General features: G+C 37.8%; 3 protein-coding genes across 3 annotated transcripts; 2 read left to right on the forward strand and 1 right to left on the reverse strand.

Annotated features, from left to right (window-relative positions):
• Positions 1-240: 240 nt before the first annotated feature.
• LOC104228415 (21 kDa protein-like) lies at positions 241-1,095 on the reverse strand. The gene has a single exon (XM_009780882.2). The coding sequence runs from the start codon at positions 1,015-1,017 to the stop codon at positions 370-372; it is 648 nt and encodes a 215-aa protein (XP_009779184.1). The 5' UTR covers positions 1,018-1,095; the 3' UTR covers positions 241-369.
• A 13,450-nt stretch (positions 1,096-14,545) lies between these two features.
• On the forward strand, positions 14,546-14,902 carry LOC104228423 (uncharacterized). Its single transcript, XM_070169721.1, has 2 exons — positions 14,546-14,752; positions 14,807-14,902. Exons 1-2 carry the CDS (start codon positions 14,546-14,548, stop codon positions 14,900-14,902), a joined length of 303 nt encoding a protein of 100 aa, XP_070025822.1.
• A 1,441-nt stretch (positions 14,903-16,343) lies between these two features.
• Positions 16,344-17,186, forward strand: LOC138887930 (uncharacterized). Its single transcript, XM_070169722.1, has one exon. It carries the CDS (start codon positions 16,344-16,346, stop codon positions 17,184-17,186), a length of 843 nt encoding a protein of 280 aa, XP_070025823.1.
• Positions 17,187-18,782: the final 1,596 nt, after the last annotated feature.

Here is an 18,782-nt window from a genome sequence, read left to right on the forward strand (position 1 = left end):
GATGGTCATCAATTATGTCATGTTAATGCTGAATGGTCATTTGTTTACTTATCTAAATAACTTTTCAATACTGGTTAGGAAAAATTCTACATAAGCCATTGACTGAAAACATTGACTGTGGACAGATAATGCTGGTGAAGGCTCTCATAATTTTATTAACATTTATTTGGTCACCCCTGTTACTATGAATTTTGAAACCAGGAAACCTTTAAGTTAATTTTACCCATTATAAGAGAAATGTCACATGAATTATTTTTTCCTACATTTTGAAAGCGAAAATTACAGAGAGAAAACAATAGAACCCTGTTTCTTTTCCAAAATGGGAGATGGAAAAAAGAAACAGCAGAATAAATTACACAGGTGAATCAGCTAAGAGGATGAAAGATTTTTGGTAAGAGCTAAAGCATTACTAGTTAACTGGGCAACATTAACAATGTAATTTCTAATAGTGGCCCTAACTTTCTCATTCATGTTACCATTTCCTTCAAACCCATCCATACAAGTATCTTCATCTGTCAAAGCAGCACTTACCCAAGTCATTACATTCCCCATTTTCTCTTCAAAATCAGGCCCATTCAAATTCTTCATCTCTAACAAAGATTTCTGAAGTTCAACTACAGAATCCTCCATGTTTTCCACACAGTCTGTTAAGGCATGTGTTTCAGCTAGACCCAAGTCCTGCTCTTTGGACATTTTTGAAATTTTATTTGTTGTTGATTTAGCCCCTTTTAGGCTCACTGTTAATGCTGCATTAGCCAATTCTTTAGGGTTTGTTTGGATGGAATTTGAGTAAGGTGAAAGTGTTTCAATACACAATTTGGAGTACAATGTCGTACCACAAGAGTTCGTAATGAACTCAGAAGTATTTGTTTCTGATTTTCTGGCGAGGTCTCGTGTTCCTGTTGCTGAGCATATTAAAGTGGATGTTATTAAAATGAAGTAGAAAAAGGAAATGCGAATAGATGCAAGGCTATGGGAATTAGGACAATGTAGCAATGAAAGAGCAGAGGAATCCATATCCAAATGATGGGGCTAAAAGGATTTGGGATGAATGGTGTGGAAAAGGTCCTTTGCACTTTCTTATAAAGGATACAGTGTTCCTACTTTATTTTAATACTTGTTGTGCATTTCCATGTTATGGGGCTCAGTTTACGATCACGGGTTTTGGTTTTGATATATTGATTGTTATATAAAAAGGAAAAAGCAAAAAGTGGATAGCACGGAGTACTTAAAGTGGACGATATTCAACGAATTAATATTCTCATCCCAAATATCTATTCATACAATAATGAGAGAATAAAAAGTGAAAGACTAAGCGAAAGTAGAAAATTAAAAAAAGGTGTTCGAAAATTGTTAGTTTGCTATGCAAAGGTGTGTAATGTCTATTTTTTTAATTAATAATAAGTAATAGTTTACCATATACGCAATACTATAATTTTTCGGTGAAGTGTGTTCACCACGTACGCAATTATTTACTATCTCTAAGAAACACATCCACCAAGATGAATGGCCGAAGGATTGCAAGTCCAAAACTTTCTGGCCGGCGACTGTAACCGACTGTTTTCTTCCATCAATAAAGTATCGCCTTCGTTTATTTTTCGTTAAGAGTTCAAGTTCCACGTACTATAAACTAATAAAAATGACAATTCACCTATTATCACAAGTGAAACTATATTGATAGTGTAATACTTAGAGCCCGTTTGGATTTGACTTATTTTAAGTGCTTTTAAGTCAAAATAGTTTTTAAGTTATTTTGTAGTGTTTGGATAAAGTAAAAAAAGTGCTTTTAAGCATTTGTTTTTGAGTTAAAATGACAAAATAAGCCAAAAGCTAAAATTCCTAGCTTATTAGCTTATGCTTAAAAGTCACTTAAAAAAAACACATCCAAACGGGCTCTTACTCTGGTTCATAATAAGTGACCATTTTACCTTTTTATTTTGGTCTAAAATAAGTGTCCATTTACATAATCAAGTAGGAATTAATTTTATTTTTCCTAAATTTGCCCTTATTTACATATTCCAATGTGTCAAGGTAATAATTAATTAAGGTGAATTTAGTGAAAACATCTTTTTTCTGAAGGAGTTCTATTTCCTTAATGGATGTGCCAAAGGTAAAATGATCACTTATTGTGGACCAGAGGGAATAACTGTTACTCCCCCGGGTTCACAATAAGTGACCAGTTTACTTTTTCTTTTTGGTTCAAAATAAATGTCCAGTTAGGTAATCAAGAAAAAATTCAATTTATTTTTACTCTTTTACCCTTATGTGCATATCCCTAAAAAGTTTTCTCACTCCTCACTATAACTATGTGACCAATAATTAATAAGGGTAGTTTAGTCATACTAAGTATTTTTGTATAGGATTTAGCATTTTCTTAATTGGCATGCTAAAAGGAAACTGGTCACTTATTGTGAACCGGAGGAAGCAGTGAATATAACTTAATTCCTCTCATTAGTTCTGACATTTAAAAAGTTCTATTGTTAGGTTCACATTGTACTACAGTAGAAGTTTTTTGTATTTTCAAGGACAGTTTGAGCAACATTAAAAGCCATAAATAAAAAAACAAGGCAAAGGAGTAAGGAGATTCCCATCTCAAGCAAATAGTCTCTGCCTTGGATCAAGAATGTTACGCAACGCCTTCCTGATGTTCTTTGGAAGGGCAATGTAAGGCTAAGCAACCGATGTCAGTGCGGTTGTTGTCCGCCAATGAGATCCCCTCCGCACGCTAGACTAGATTGTCAGTGCCGTGCGGGAAAACCAATGTCATGAGCAATTGCGGAAGCTGAGAGAGAATTGGGTTTTGAATGATGATGATGATTTTATTGATGAATGAAAATGTTGATTACAAAGATGCGGTGTCGAGGGGAGAGACACCAGAAAATGCTTGCTTGAAATGTTTGATTGTTTGGTCCCCCTTAATAATGCTTAAAAAAATAAACCAACATTACATGACTAGTCCTAATAAAGCTGTAGAAGCACACTGAAATGAAAATGATGAAAACTAGCCTATGATTACAATGAAAAGGACTTAGATTATTACAAGGTAAAACTAAGTCCGATGGCAGCAACTTTGTCTTGCGGGTCAGGGTCTGCGCGCGCGTTGCTGTGGGCGCGTGCGACACTTGATGTGCTGGCCTGAGGCTGGGCGCTGGTGCTAGGCATCAGGGTCTGTGCGCGAGGCGCTGCTAGAATGGGCCTGCAGCTGGGCGCTGGCGAGGCATTAGGATCTGCGCGTGCGGCATTGTCAGGAAGCGCGGCGCTGTTGTCATTGGCCAGCCCTTGGGCGCTGGCGAGAGGCATCGGTGGGGCGACAGAGGCGTATGCGCGCTTGTCACTTGGCGCAGCCAAGACCACGGGGCCGACCATGGCGCTAGGCATTGAGGCTTACTAGGCCGCCATGGGGGCGGCCAAGGGGTCATTGGGCGTGTCTGGAAAGCAGCCCATGACATTCTCCCTCACCTGAGTTGGCGCCGTCCTCGGAGCCTTATGATGATGATGATGATGATGTTTCTAATGGTGGTTGGATGGGAGGTCTGCGCCCCTCTGTTCTGTGAGCTTGATGTTGTGGCGACGCAATGATTTCATGCGGCTGACATGGAAGACTGGATGGATCTTCCACCAGGATGGAGTTTTTACCTGGTATGTGGACTTCCCAATGCGTTTTTCAATGGGCAGGGGCCCGATGTATTTTTGTTGCAGGCGAGGGTCATGGGTCCTTTCTGCAAACAAGTACCGCTTTGGGATGCATAGCATTACTTTGTCCCCTGGTTGATGTTGGGCAAAGCAAAGCTTTTGTTCGGTGAACCTTTTTGCCCGCTCTTGGGCTCTGACGAGATAGCTCCTCACTATCCCCATGTTGCGCTCCCATTCGCTCGAGAAGTTGGCAGCTCGAGGAGATTTCGGCATGGTTGAGGCATTCACCGTTTGCGGGAGAAGCGGTTGTTGTCCGGTAACAATTTCAAAAGGGCTTTTGTTTGTATGATGGCTCTTTTGAGAATTGAAACACAGTTGAGCAGCATCCAGGAGCTTCACCCAATGCTTCTGTGATCCGGTTGCGAAGTTGCGGAGATATTCCTCCAGCATGTCATCGAACCGGTCTGTCTGGCCATCCGATGGTGGATGGATGTCTGAGTTGTGACTCAATGTTGACCCAAAGCACCTGAAGAGATGGGTCCAAAAGTTGCTAGTGAAGCGTGAGTCGCGCCTACTAACAATGTCTTTGGGCAGGCCCCAATGTTTGACAATGTGCGAGAAGAAGAGTCGAGCTGTATCTTCTGCTGATGCATTTTGCGGGGCTGCTATGAAGGTTGCATAGTTTGAAAATTGATCTATGACAACCATGATGGATGCAAGATTACCGACTTGGGGCAATCCCGTGATGAATCTGAGGGAAACACTCTCCCATGGTCTCTGAGGGACATGTAATGGCTGCGAGGGTCTCATCTGTGATGAGTGATCTGACTTGTCCTTGTGGCATGGCTGACAAGTCTTCACACGATGAGGAGCGTCACCAGTTTTTTGAGGCCGATGACATGATGGTTGATTGTTGCTGCGAAGGGTAGCCGGAACCAGGGGTTCATGTCTGTCGACTACCTTCTCCAACTGCATGGCCGAGATGTTTTCAGCGGCCATCTTTATGGGAAAACATGGTATGGGGCAGGGCTTGGCCCCTTTTTCTCCCATCATCAGGAGCATGTTGGCATATGGTACCGGTATGGTGTTGGTTTGCCTCATTAACTCCAAACCCACTATGATATCGAAGTCATCTATGATTGCGATGCGCAGGTCGATGCTTCCTTTGTATGGGCCAAGTTTCACTGGGACATTTGTAGTTGTTCCACCCAATGTCTGGGGTGGTGAGTTGATAGCCTTGACGCGGCCCTTGCTCTTTTGTACAACAAGACCTAGACGCTCTACTTGCGTTGATGACAAGTAGTTGTGGGTGGTACCCGAGTCTATCAATGCGTGAAGGGGCTTGCCGTTCACTTTCAATTCGACGAACATTAGGGTCCTCGCTTGTTTAGGAGGTCTGTCGTCCATCTTTTCTTTCCCTTTCTTGGTGATCGGGACTGATGTTTTCTTAGGAGGACATGCACTGGTCCCCGCTAAGGCATGTGGGATAGAGCCAACAATTGCATTGAAGGCACCTACCTGGTCGTCTTCGGATGTATCTAATATATCTGTCTCATCCTCGACAGTCTGATGGGCATTGACCTTGATGTTTGGGCATTCATTGTTCCAATGTGCCCCGCAGCAATGACGACATTCTGAGGGAGGCTTTCTCCCTTGATTGTTGTTGATAGATGCAGCACTGTTTTTGTTGGAGGGAGGAGTCTTAGTTTTGGATGCACTCCGATCTCCCCCACTTTTGCTTGGGCCACCATTGCTGGGATGGTTCCCATTGAATCCCCTCGGACAGACGGCTGGGGCCTGTCGTTCTGAGTTCCCAAATGATAATCGCCAAGGCATTCTGTAGCTTGAATGGCCTTGGACAGAGTGTCTACCCGTTGTCGCTGTAGTTCCATACGGGTATGAGGTTTCAAACCTTCTATGAATGCGAAGAGTTTGTCTTTGTCCCCCATGTCGCGTATGTTTAGCATGAGTGCAGAGAATTCGCGCACGTACTCCCGCACTGATTTGGTGTGGCGGAGGTCCCGTAGCTTTCTCCTTGCATTGTATTCCACATTTTGGGGGAAGAACTGCAGGCGTATGGCTACCTTCAATTCATCCCATGTCTGGAGAGTATCTTCACCGGCCTTGATGGCTTCGTATTTGACCCGCCACCAAAGTTTGGCATCGCCCTGAAGATACATGGCAGCAGTCGCTACCTTTTTGGATTCTTCCAAATGACCCACGGCATCGAAGTATTGTTCGATGTCGAAGATGAAGTTTTCCACTTCTTTAGCATCCCAGGATCCGTCGTAGGGCTTTGGCTCCGGTATCTTAAGCTTTTGTGGAATGGGGGTGAGGTCTGCTGCACCCCTGATGTGATGGTTGCCTTCTCGAAGTAGGCTCTGTAAGGCAGCATTGACAACGTTGAGCTTGTCTGTCAAGTCGTTTATGGTTTGCTGCATGGCAGTTAGTCTGTCTGCCTCATGTTGCTGATGGGCTAAATCGTCGGCACGCTCCTGTTGGAGGTCCTCAAATTTGCCATGAATATTGGCAGTTTCGATGGCTGCCGTTTGTCGGTCCTCGTCGGAGTCACGACTGATGTTTGCAATGTCATTTTCCGCCTGCCGCATTCGGCGGTCCAGGTCGTCCAACCTTTGCACTAGGTTGTTGTTTTGATCAGGCACCGTATCCACGATGGGTCGTAATCGGTCAACCGTCTCTTCTAGGGATGCTAGACGCTCCCCATGATTCACCATGGTCAGAAATGGTGATGATGGCAAATGTGTTCCCTCGTCCGATGTCGAGCCTGGCTCTGATACCAACTGTTATGCAACGCCTTCCTGATGTTCTTTGGAAGGGCAACGTAAGGCTAAGCAACCGATGTCAGTGCGGTTTCTATCCGCCAATGAGGTCCCCTCCGCACGCTAGACTAGATTGTCAGTGTCGTGCGGGAAAACCAATGTCATGAGCAATTGCAGAAGCTGAGAGAGAATTGGGTTTTGAATGATGATGATGATTTTATTGATGAATGAAAATGCTGATTACAAAGATGCGGTGTCGAGGGGGAGAGACACCAGAAAATGCTTGCTTGAAATGTTTGATTGTTTGGTCCCCCTTAATAATGCTTAAAAAAAATAAACCAACATTACATGACTAGTCCTAATAAAGCTGTAGAAGCACACTGAAATGAAAATGATGAAAACTAGCCTATGATTACAATGAAAATGACTTAGATTATTACAAGGTAAAACTAAGTCCGATGACAGCAACTTTGTCTTGCGGATCAGGGTCTGCGCGCGCGTTGCTGTGGGCGCGCCGACACTTGATGTGCTGGCCTGAGGCTGGGCGCTGGTGCTAGGCATCAGGGTCTGTGCGCGAGGCGCTGCTGGAATGGGCCTGCAGCTGGGCGCTGGCGAGACATCAGGATTTGCGCGCGCGGCACTGTCAGGGAGCGCGGCGCTGTTGTTATTGGCCAGCCCTTGGGCGCTGACGAGAGGCATCGGTGGGGCGACAGAGGCGCATGCACGCTTGTCACTTGGCGCAGCCAAGACCACGGGGCCGACCATGGCGCTAGACATTGTAAGGCTTACTAGGCCGCCATGGGGGCGGCCAAGGGGTCATGGGGCGTGTCTGGAAAGCAGCCCATGACAAGAATCATGCTTTATTCTGGTTGTCTCCATCTGCTTGTTTCTGTTTGTGAAATGTGAACACGATAAATGTAGACAGATTTCCGAGAATGGAGTTTGCGCTGTACTTTAATTTGGAGATCCAATCTGAACGTGATCTGAATTATTATTTCAAACTGTGGAAATAGTATCTGGACGCTCAAAAGCAGCAACAGAAGGGCCTTAATAGTAGCAAAAGCCGTGATTTACGAAATCCAATTCCCATATGAAAATTCCATATTCTAGTCTGGATCAAAAATTGATTGATGTTAATGTCATATTTCCCGGTAAGGACACTTGATACTGCAGATACCCTTTTGAACACAGAATCACATACTAAGAGTATTTTGATTTCCACGTGTCTCAAATTCAGAGGAGATGTAGAAAACATGTGCTGATTAATTGGAATTTGAGTCATGTGAGTCCATTATTAGTTATCGTTACTTATTGACATGATTAATTAGAATTCACGTCACGTGAGTCCATTAAAAAAGAATGCATTCTCTAGCAGAAATTTAACATTGGAGTATAAGAGACAGCAAAGGTAGTTAAAGGATTCCAAATGTCATGCCATTTACCAAAAGGAAAAATTGTTTACCAAGTTTGTTTAATTAGGAAGGAATATGAAAGAATAACATGCAGCCAGCCAATTTTCTTATCGTTTCTTAACGAAGTTCTCGAAAGAAATTGTACTGCCCTCTTAACTGAAGTTGATAAAAGTGGCAGGGTGTGAAAAGCGAAAAAGGGCTTGAACTATTCAAAATAGCTCAAAAATGTTCTCCGTTTGTTTTTGGTGCCAAAAATATTCCTGCCGCCTATGTTTTGGACCACAAATACCCCTAAAGGAAAGTGGTAGGGTGTGAAAAGTGGCACAAGTTTCAAGTCAACTGAAAAAACGCATCCTTTTGATTTGCATATATAAAGTAGATCCGTTCAGTATTCCGAGCTGATTAAAATAAAGGGCTCTTTGGTCCATAGGGGCGTTGTCGACGTTAGCAACAGCCGACGTGTATTCTATTTTATTTTAGGAGCCAGCCAAATCAAACATAGCAGCCAATTTGATTTACCGGACGTCAAATTAGGTCGCTTGAATAGCCAATTAACTAACAATTTTAGACTACCAAGTTTGAACTTTTAGTCAAAAGGCTGCTATGTATAGCGGTCAATATGGGCTTGGCCTGTTGGGCCAGCTCATAATTTAGTAGGACTGTGCTAGAATTTTTGGAGCCCGTTTAAAAATAAGGCTTTTAAGCCCCGGCCTGAGTAGTAAAAATTGTATGGGCGCCTTATTTGGTCACCTCCATTTAACCTATACCTATTTTTTAAAAATTTTTAACTTGTACCCACTTTTTAAAGGGATTTTTACCTATCTATACCATATATGAAACCTTATTACCCTCAATGTTTAAGGTTTGATTTAATTACAAACTCGTATGCCAAATTACCAATCATATACCATACTTAATTAAGGGTATAATTAATGGGCAGTTTTTACTCCTTAATTAAAAGTATCCATATATCACACGTTTCTCTCTCCCCTTAATTCCTAAGATCTGACCATATTCGTTTTCCCCTCCCATTTCTTTCTCTTCTCCATTCCTTCTTCTTCTCAAAAAATACAGAGATGAGACCCATTGAGTATATCATCTTCATCGTGGTAGATGTTTTTCGTCATCTGCCAGATTTGTAGTATATTATCTTCAGCAACACTAGCGACGACCCAGTCTTCACATGGGTTCCATGAGAAGTCAGAAATTTTACTTGTATGGCCACCATGAATAAAGAGCAACTCCGGTGGCCCATCTTCTGCATCTTCTGCTGTTTTGTTCTTCATCAATCCTGGAAAAATTGATTTGTAGTTTATTTGTAGAAATTTTGTAGATAAAGAGAAAATTTTGTAGTCAACATTTTTTTCAACATAGATTGTATTGTAATTGTACTATAAATGTAGTAATTTTATAGATACCCTTTAAAACAATACTGCTTTATACATACGTAAACTGATTTGTAGATTTTTTGTAGAAATTTGTAGATATCTACAAACTGGATACATTGAATTTTAATATCTCAATTCTCATTTCAATTGTAGCATAATTGGCATTTTCGACATAATTGTAGAAGATTTAGAAGTTTTAGTCTTCCCAATCTACAATTTATCTACAATTGATCTACAATTCTACAATTTAGCTACAATTTTTGGAAATATGTCTTCTTCTTCTTCTTCGAGTTTCAATCTGAAATTCAGTTAAAACCAAGTCTAATCTTCACCAAAACCCCTCAAAATTGAGATATAAACTCCTAAACATATTCCGAATTATTTACAACAACACACAATCCAAACAAATAATGATTTTTGAAAACTCAAATTTGAATTCAAAGCTTTTTAATGGCTATCAATGGTGGAAAATATATGGAAGAACAGATTTTTTCAACTTTGAGTTGTTGAAACTCGAAAATTTGAATTGTTCGTTCTTTTTTTTTCGAGAATTTGAATTGTAGTTCTGGAGAAAAAATACGCAGATGAGAAATCTCCTTTCCCTTTTTAAAAATTGAATTTAATGTAGAATCAATTAACACCAAGATTCTCTCCTTAATTTTAGCGCGTTTTTAGGGAATATTCTGCTCTTTTAATGCCTAATAGTCGAATGGTATATAAATTGTAGTTAAAGTGTGGATTGGGCGGGTAATTAATAAACTATGCACATTTAGGGTAATAAGGTTTCATATATGGTATAGTTAGGAAAAATCCCCTTTTTAAACAATTTCAGCCCCCTTTCTCCTCCTCCTTCTCCTCAAAGTTTTATCTTTTCTTTTTCCAGAAGTAAGGTTCATCCCTATCTGCTTCTTTTTATTTTTCTAGTGAGTCCTATAAATTTTCACGCTAACCTATACATCTGAAACAACCAATTTGCTTTCTTCGTCACTTCCTATCACGTGTTAGTTGACTTTCTTGTTTGTGGCAAATATATATATATACACACAACATTGCAACAGAACTCATCAACTCACAGCTTTATCTGGGAAGGGAAAGGGTAAAAAAAGAAAGTAGAGCTATGTTTTGTACAATTAGCTTCATTTTCACATGTATTCATTGCAACTAATGGTTCTGATCATTTACGATGCAGCAATAATTTTATTCTTTATATAAATATCAAGAAACCTGTGATTTGATGGAGATGTTGTTACATCCTTTTTAGTTACTACCATAAACAACATGAACGATAGGTTATATGTATGTTATTAAAACATGATAACTACAGTTTCACGTGAATAGAAGGAGACTGATGGTCTAATAACTACAGTTTCATACAAACACGAATGAATAAATAAACAAAAACTTCAGCTCTAGAGCTGAAGTTCCCCAGTTACAAAACAAAAACTTCGCCAGTTATAAAAACAAAAACTTCAGCTCTAGAGCTGAAGTTCGCCAGTTACTAAACAAAAACTTCAGCTCTAGAGCTGAACTTCAGGCCCGGCTACTAGAATGCTGAAGTTTTGCGTGATTGCCTTTGCTACTTCAGTCCCGTATGCTGAAGTTATGCGAAAAAGCGGGTACGCTTGCAATTTTTTTTGCAAAGCGGGCACAAGTTAAAACGTGACACAAAAAATGGGTATAGATGCAAATGCCCCTCCCGAGTAAGCCCGTGGCCCGTGAGGCTTGGCTGAGGCTGGCCCGGCCAGGCCCGTGGGCCTAATAAAATATTTATTTAAAATATATAAAAAATAAAAAGTGTAGTGCCATTAGAGATGGAAAGTCAGAATTGGATCTTTACTAAGAGGAACCAAAACTTGATCTTGAGAAGTTTCAAGAGATGATGTTGTCATGTATTGAAAGGATCATTCTAGAAAATATCCCGAACTTTCAATGATGGTGCGTGATGTACTTAGCATTCTTATTACCATTGTACCATCGTAATCAAGATTTAGCATTTGTGGCGTGCTCTTACAAAGTACTGAAGTTGCATTTATTATGAAAATGTCCAAACTTGTTACTACTTGAAATTGGCTGCACATGTTTTTTCGAACTCAAACTGGTAATATTTTGTATGTGAATTTAAATATTATTAATTTTTAAAATTTAATTATTTTTAATATTTAACTAATTAATATTGCATATGAATTATAGATGAAAGTGAAGATGTTAAGACAACCTTGTCACAAGCGGATTCAAATATGTTTGATGAAGATGATGTGTTGGATATCTCATAAGCATCATGAACGTTCTCTTGAATAGTTTGTTTTAAGTTTTGACTTTTAGTGAATGAAATATAGTCCTGTCTTTTACTTTTTATTTAGTATTTATTGTGATATATTGGAACAATATAAAAAATTATTAAGTTTTGCGAATTTTTTCCAAAAAGATATTTTTTAACTTTTATATAATTATTTTTTTAGGTCAGAACTTAAAGAAAAAATATAAAATTATATTTTTAAAAATGATGGGTCAGCCCGTGGGGGCTCGCGACCCACATAGGGCTGGGGTGGGCTGACCATTATAAGGCCCATCAAAATGGTGGACTAGCCCAGTCCGTCAATTGCTAAAGCCCATGTGGGCCGGGCCTATTGACAACTCTACTGCTATGGACATATATATCCATTATTTATTGGAATTTCATTAATTAAATAATAGAAAAAGATCGGTATAACGTTTTCATACAAGGTCTATTGTACGCAGCCTTACCCTATATTTCTATAATACCTTGTTTTCACGGCTTGAACATGTGAACCTCCTAGTGTTGGGATATACTATTAAACATGCGGTTTAGACATAGTATTTTATTTCACTCTTTATGGAATAATTATTTATTTAATTTATTCAATTCAATAAAGTACTATTTTAAATAGATCATTTGTTATATGTGTGTTCTTTTAGTTATGTAGTAGACAATTTAGTCTATGGAATCTTAGCTCATGCACAGAAGATTAAATTATCGGTTCTCATAATTAATAAATTATGTTCACAATCAAAGATATTATTGGACAAAATATCTTAATGATTGTAGCATAAGATTATAGTATAATTTGTCTTGATTATGGGAGTGGTTTTACTCCGACTTCTTGTGCTAGTATACTTAGTGTATATTGAACGAACCAAGTAAAGAAAGATATTTTTGTACTGAATATATATATATTTTCTCTAATTCATTAAATAAGCTTATACTCCTAATCTTGATATTATTATTATGATCAATGTAATTTGTTTATTGTTTTGATTTATCAAAAGGTACAACTCTATTCAGAGTTAGTGTATGCCTAATAGATTGGACAATAACGAATAACATTTGTGAAATAATAATTAGTTGATAGAATCGATGACTCGGTTTTGAGCTTGATGATACCCCTTTATGTAAGCTTATAAGTTTTCATGTGAAAAATCCAGCCGGTGGATTTTGTATCCGCCACATGAAATAGTTTAAGCGGAATTGTAAAGGATTTAATTAATTGATTAAATTAAATTTTCAGTGATTTAATTAACTGGTATTTGAGATCTTAAGATGGGGAGTTAAAATAAGTGTTATTGAATTTTCGAAATTCAAATTGAGGAGTTCAATTGCAGTTTTTAGTGGAATAAATTGCAATTAATTATAGTAAGAATTAATTCATGCTAATTTCGAATTAATGCTATAATTGGTAGCCTCTTATTATTTCTGTGGTCCATGCTATACCTAGTAAAAACTTGGAGAAAATTTGGGTAAAAAGTGACTTGGGAAAAAAGTCATCTAGTAGAGCTGGAGTAGGATTCTACTTGTAAAAGCAGAATCCTACACATTTTTGGAGCATAATTTCGGCCAAAAATAAGTCTATTAAAGGAAGATTAATTTCACTCAATAACTCACTTTTTAGAGTTGTATTGGTCTTGCCCGCTCAAAAGAAAAATCATCCAAAGTTTTACTAGGCATATAGTAGGAGACTACAACCCATGATTCTTGCTGTGTAGAAGATTTGTGCAATGATTTCAAGAGGTTAGTGCTTCTAATCTTATGATTATAGCATTGTCTAGTTTACATGTATTTGATGCCTGGTTTGTATGCTTGCTTCCGCTGCGCATGTTCTAACAATTGGTATCAGACGCCGTCTTACATCTAACTAGATAATGTAATACAACATGAATAGAGTAATATTAAAACGTGTTATTATTCTATGTTAAAAACGTGATTATATTTATTAGTATTTTAATTCTATAATGATGAATTAATATACACGCATAAACTGTGGTGTTATATTTGATGACAGTCTGTGTAATTACGCTTTTGATGAATAGCAATTTATGTTTTTTAAAACGTGACTGTTTTTAAATTCTATTAATTCTGTAATTATGGATTAATTCTGTAATTTTTGATTAATTTTGTGTGTGTGTGTATATATATATATATATATATATATATATATATATATAAACAGTGAATAATACTATTAATCTGTTTTAGTTGCATTTTGTCCATAATCACAGTGTTATATTAATAAAAACTTGAATGTTTTATATGATATTAGTTCTGAAATTTTAGATTAATAAATGGAATTATGAATAGTGGCATTTTTGAACGGTGAAAAACAAACTGTTTTTTACAATCCTGTTTGAACACGTTTTTATTAAATAATAAAAAAAATATTATTTAAGTTCTGAAATCATGTTTTAACATACATCAGTATATTATGTGATTTAAACAAGTCAAAATAATAAAAACTCCTTAAAAATGCCAAAAACAGAATTCTACAAATAGGTCATGATTTTAGAATTGTGAGCATTCAGGGTCGTTTAGATGGGTTTTTGGCCATTTTTCTATTTTCTGGAAAAAAAATTAATAAAAGAATTTTTTTTAAAAAGAAATTTGTGATGGTAGGGTTCAATTTTCATTATTTTCAATCATGTTTTACAGTAATATAATGAATTTATATATTGACATAGGTCTTCTTCCTCGTCGGATAAATTCATTATAGGTGATTACTGTAGTTTTGCCTCTAGTTATTTGATTGCTTGTATTAACTCTCCAACTGAGTTGGATGTTGATTCAATGAAACTAGAGTTTATAAAAGTGATATTTACCTATCTTAAATTAATAGCTTACTCTCTATCTGAGTTGGTCATGTTTAAATTTATGGGGTTAATATCTTATATCACTTATATATTTTGCATGAATAGTTAAGTTTCCCTAACGAATCTAATTGTTCAATGAGCATGATTATATGTGTAATGTGTTGTTTTGAATTTAATTATTCTAGATACATAATTAATGATCTATTTAATGTGAATATCTCTCAGATTAATCATGTCTTCATTCAATCCACCTACCCCAATTTTGAATCAAAACAAGCTAGAAGGACCGAATTATGTTGACTGGAAAAGGAACCTTGATATTGTCCTAACTGCCGAAGGTTACAAATTTGTAATCACTGAGGAGTGCCCAGAAAAACCTGAAAATGCTACTGACGATCAGGTTAAGGCCTATGACAAATGGGTAAAGGCTGATGAGATGGTGCGATGTTACATTCTTGCCTCTATGGCGAATGTTTTACAACATCATCATTAGTTTATGGGGTCTGCTTATGATATGCTCGAAAGTCTCAAAGAGATGTTTTGTGAGAAAAATCGTGCAGCTAAGCAGATAGCCATGAAAGCCCTTTAGATGGCTGAAGGATTATCGGTCAGAGACCATGTTCTGAAGATGATGAGTCTTCTGAATGAACTGGAGGTCCTTGGAGCTGTGATTGATAAGGAGTCTCAAGTTGAGATGATCCTGCAGACTTTGCCTTATAGTTTTCAACAATTTCTCTTGAACTATAATATGAACAAAATGAATTTGTCACTAGTGAAACTGTTGAATGAGTTGTAAGCAGCAGAATCTATTATCAAACAACAAGCTCTAGTTGTGGCACTCAATGTTGAGAAAGCTTCGGTTTCTAAGTCGAAAGGCAATAAGAAAAAGAAGTAAGCTCAAAAGGTTTTGGCACCTAGTGGTGCGGTTGGTTTGAAAGAGCCCAAAGGCAAGTGCTATCATTGCAAGCAACCTGGGCATCACAAGAAGCAATGCCCTGCCTATCTGGCAAAGTTGAATAAGTAAGGCAATTCAAATTTAAATGTTGTTGAAACTTGTTTAGTGACTATTTCTACCATATTTTGGTGTGTAGATTCGGGAGCCACTAATCATATCTGCACTACTTTGCAGGGGTTTCAGGAAACGCGTCGGCTAAGTGAGAATGGAGTTTGAGTTTTTCAAGCCAATGTCAAGCCAGGACCAGCTTTAGCATTATGAGATATTAGAATTTCGTTTAGTAGTGATAGAGTTTTAGTTTTAAAAGTTGTTCTCTATGTACCTTCTATTAGAAGGAATTTGATTTCGGTTTCGAAAATAATGGATGCTGGTTATAATATTTATTTTGCTAATAACTCTGCTGTTATTAAGTTTAATAAACGTTTTATCTATATTGTTGCTAGAGTACATGACCTTTTTATTGTTGATATATCTCCTCATGTGCTACAACAACCAAAAGAATTAAAAAACATTAATCTGCCACATAAAAGAAAACGTATTTCTGAATTGAGTCAAACTTATTTGTGGCACTTACGTCTAGGTCATATAAATCTAAATAGGATTTCGAGATTGGTCTCTTATGCACCTTTGAGTTCATTGAAAGTGGAGTCACTACCAACATGCGAATCCTGTTTAGAAGGTAAAATGACCAAGAGACATTTTCCCTCAAAAGGAAATAGAGCCAGTGATAAGCTAGAATTAATTCACTTTGATTTATGTGGTCCTATGAATATACAACTAAGAGGTGGTTTTGAGTATTTTGTGACTTTCACAGATGATTACTTGAAATATGGATACATTTATCTGTTACGACGTAAGTCTGAATGCTTTGAGAAATTCAAAAAAATTTAAGATGGAAACGGAGAAACGGCATGATAAATATATCAAAACATTGCAATCTGATCATGGTGGTGAATACCTTTCTGCAGAATTCATAAAATACTTATCAGATAGTGGAATTACATCTCAATTATTTGCCCCAGGAATACCACAATAAAATGGTGTGCCAGAAAGAAGAAATATGACCCTTATGGAAATGGCTAGATCAATGTTAAGTTATTCTGATTTGCCTTCTTCGTTTTGGGGATATGCTTTAGAAACAGCAAATTACATTCTAAATTTGGTTGCTTCAAAGTCAGTACCTTCAACTCCAGTAGAATTGTGGACTGGGCGCAAGCCAAGATTACGGCACATTCGGGTTTGGGGTTGTCCAGCACATGTGCTGAAAGGGAAAGTGGATAAATTGGAATCAAAGACAGAAGTATGCATTTTTATTGGATATCCAAAAGGAATTAAAGGCGGTTTGTTTTATTGTCCCAAAGAAAATAAGATAATTGTTACGACAAATGCCAGATTTTTAGAAGAGGACTATTTAACGAACCATATTCCTAGAAGTAAACTAGTTTTACAGGAATTAAATAATGGAGTAACTCAAGACTCATCTCTAGAACGTATCCCGGAAGCCAATATTGACATACCACTGCATTATCATAGTGAGAGAAATGTCAATAGGCAGCAGATTGCACAAGAGCAATTGCCTGACATCTCACTTCCCCAAAGTAGTGGGAGTAATGTTGAGCAACCTCAGATTGTTGAAATTGTTTTACAACCTGCATTCCATGAAGAAGTTAATGATATCTCAGCACCACAAGGTGTGGAGGATAACATTGAGGCTTCAGTTCCAGAAAATGATGTTGTGATTCAACAACAAAATCAGCCTCCACCTGTAGTGACTAGTCGTAGTGGGAGAATTATTAGAAAACCTCTACGGTTTGCGCTCTTGGGAGAATCTTATGATAGAATCCCTAAAGAGCGTAATACAGAACCTATTAGTTACGACTACAGGATACAGATACTGATAAATGGGTTGATGCTATAAAATCTAAAATGGAGTCCATGTACTCCAATCATGTATGGGATCTTGTAGAACCACCTACTGGAGTCAAACCCATTGGTTCTAGATGGATCAATAAGAAAAAAAAGGAGTGGATGGAAAAGTGCAAACTTTTAAAGCTAGGCTTGTTGCAAAAGGGTTTACTCAAAAAGAAGGGATCGATTATGAGGAAACTATTTCGCCAATAGCCATGCTTAAATCCATTAGGATTCTCTTATCCATTGCTGCTCATTACGATTATGAGATCTGAAAAATGGATGTCAAGACGGCTTTTCTAAATAGAAGTCTTGATGAGTGCATCTATATAGCACAACCAGTTGGTTTCATAAAAAGTGGCAATAAGCACATGTTGTGTAAATTAAAGAAATTCATTTATGGATTGAAACAAGCTTCTAGAGCATGGAACACTTGTTTTGATACATCGATTAAAACCTTCGGTTTTAATAAATGTGAAAATGAGTCTTGTGTCTATAAGAAATGGAATGGAGATAAAGTTACATTTTTGGTTTTGTACGTAGAAGATATTTTGCTCATAGGAAATATTGTGAGCATGTTGAATTCACTAAAGGAATGGTTGTCCTCACATTTCGAAATGAAAGACTTGGGACAGACAATACATATCCTTGGGATCAAGCTTATGCGAGATCGCAAGCAAATGATATTAGGCTTGTCCCAAGCACTTTATATTGATACTATTCTCACCAGGTTTAGCATGCAAGATTCCAAGAAAGGGTTTCTCCCTTTTAGACATGGAATCTCTCTGTCGAAAGATCAGTCCCCAAAAAACGACTGATGAGATAGAAAAGATGAAGGAGGTCCCTTATGCTTCTGCTGTAGGGAGTCTCATGTATGCTATGCTATGTACTAAACCTGATATCTGTTTTGCTGTTGGCATGGTTAGTAGATTTCAGTCTAACCCTGTACGAGAACACTAGACTGTCGTTAAGCATATAATCAAGTACTTGAAAAGACTAGGGATTATATGTTAGTATATCACTCAAGTGATCTTGCACCCACTGGCTATACTGATTCAGATTTCCAATCAGATAGAGACTCTAGAAAATCTACCTCAGGATATATTTTTACCTTACGAGGTGGAGTCATAAGTTGGAGGAGCATCAAACAATCATGTGTTGCTGATTCCACCATGGAAGCCGAATATGTGGCTGCATCTGAGGCAGCTAAAGAGGTTGTTTGGCTCAGGAATTTTCTGAAAGAGCTTAATGTGGTTCCTTCGGTTCAAGCACCGATTATACTTTATTGTGACAATAGTGGTGCAGTTGCGAACTCGAAGGAACCAAGAAGCCATAAAAGGAGTAAGCATATTGAGCATAAATATCACTTAATTCGGGACATAACTCAGAGAGATGATGCAAGAGTATTGAAGATTGCGTCAAAGGACAACTTGGCAGACTCGTTTACAAAGAGCTTGACATAGAAGATTTTTGACAAGCATGTAGAAGAAATGGGTGTTAGAGTAGTAGGCGCATGGTTATGAGTCTAAGTGGGAGATTGTTGAGATATACTATTAACCATGCGGTTTAGACATAGTATTTTATTTTACTCTTTATGGAACAATTG

Source organism: Nicotiana sylvestris, chromosome 3 (genome assembly GCF_000393655.2).
Source record: "Nicotiana sylvestris chromosome 3, ASM39365v2, whole genome shotgun sequence".
Lineage (NCBI taxonomy): Eukaryota > Viridiplantae > Streptophyta > Magnoliopsida > Solanales > Solanaceae > Nicotiana > Nicotiana sylvestris.

Coding starts and splice junctions, on each gene's coding strand:
- LOC104228423 (XM_070169721.1), top strand. CDS start 14,546: ATGTCTTCATTCAATCCACCTACCCCAATTTTGAATCAAAACAAGCTA. Junction 14,753..14,806: donor GGGTAAAGGCTGATGAGATG/GTGCGATGTTAC, acceptor CATCATCATTAG/TTTATGGGGTCTGCTTATGA.
- LOC104228415 (XM_009780882.2), bottom strand. CDS start 1,017: ATGGATTCCTCTGCTCTTTCATTGCTACATTGTCCTAATTCCCATAGC.
- LOC138887930 (XM_070169722.1), top strand. CDS start 16,344: ATGGCTAGATCAATGTTAAGTTATTCTGATTTGCCTTCTTCGTTTTGG.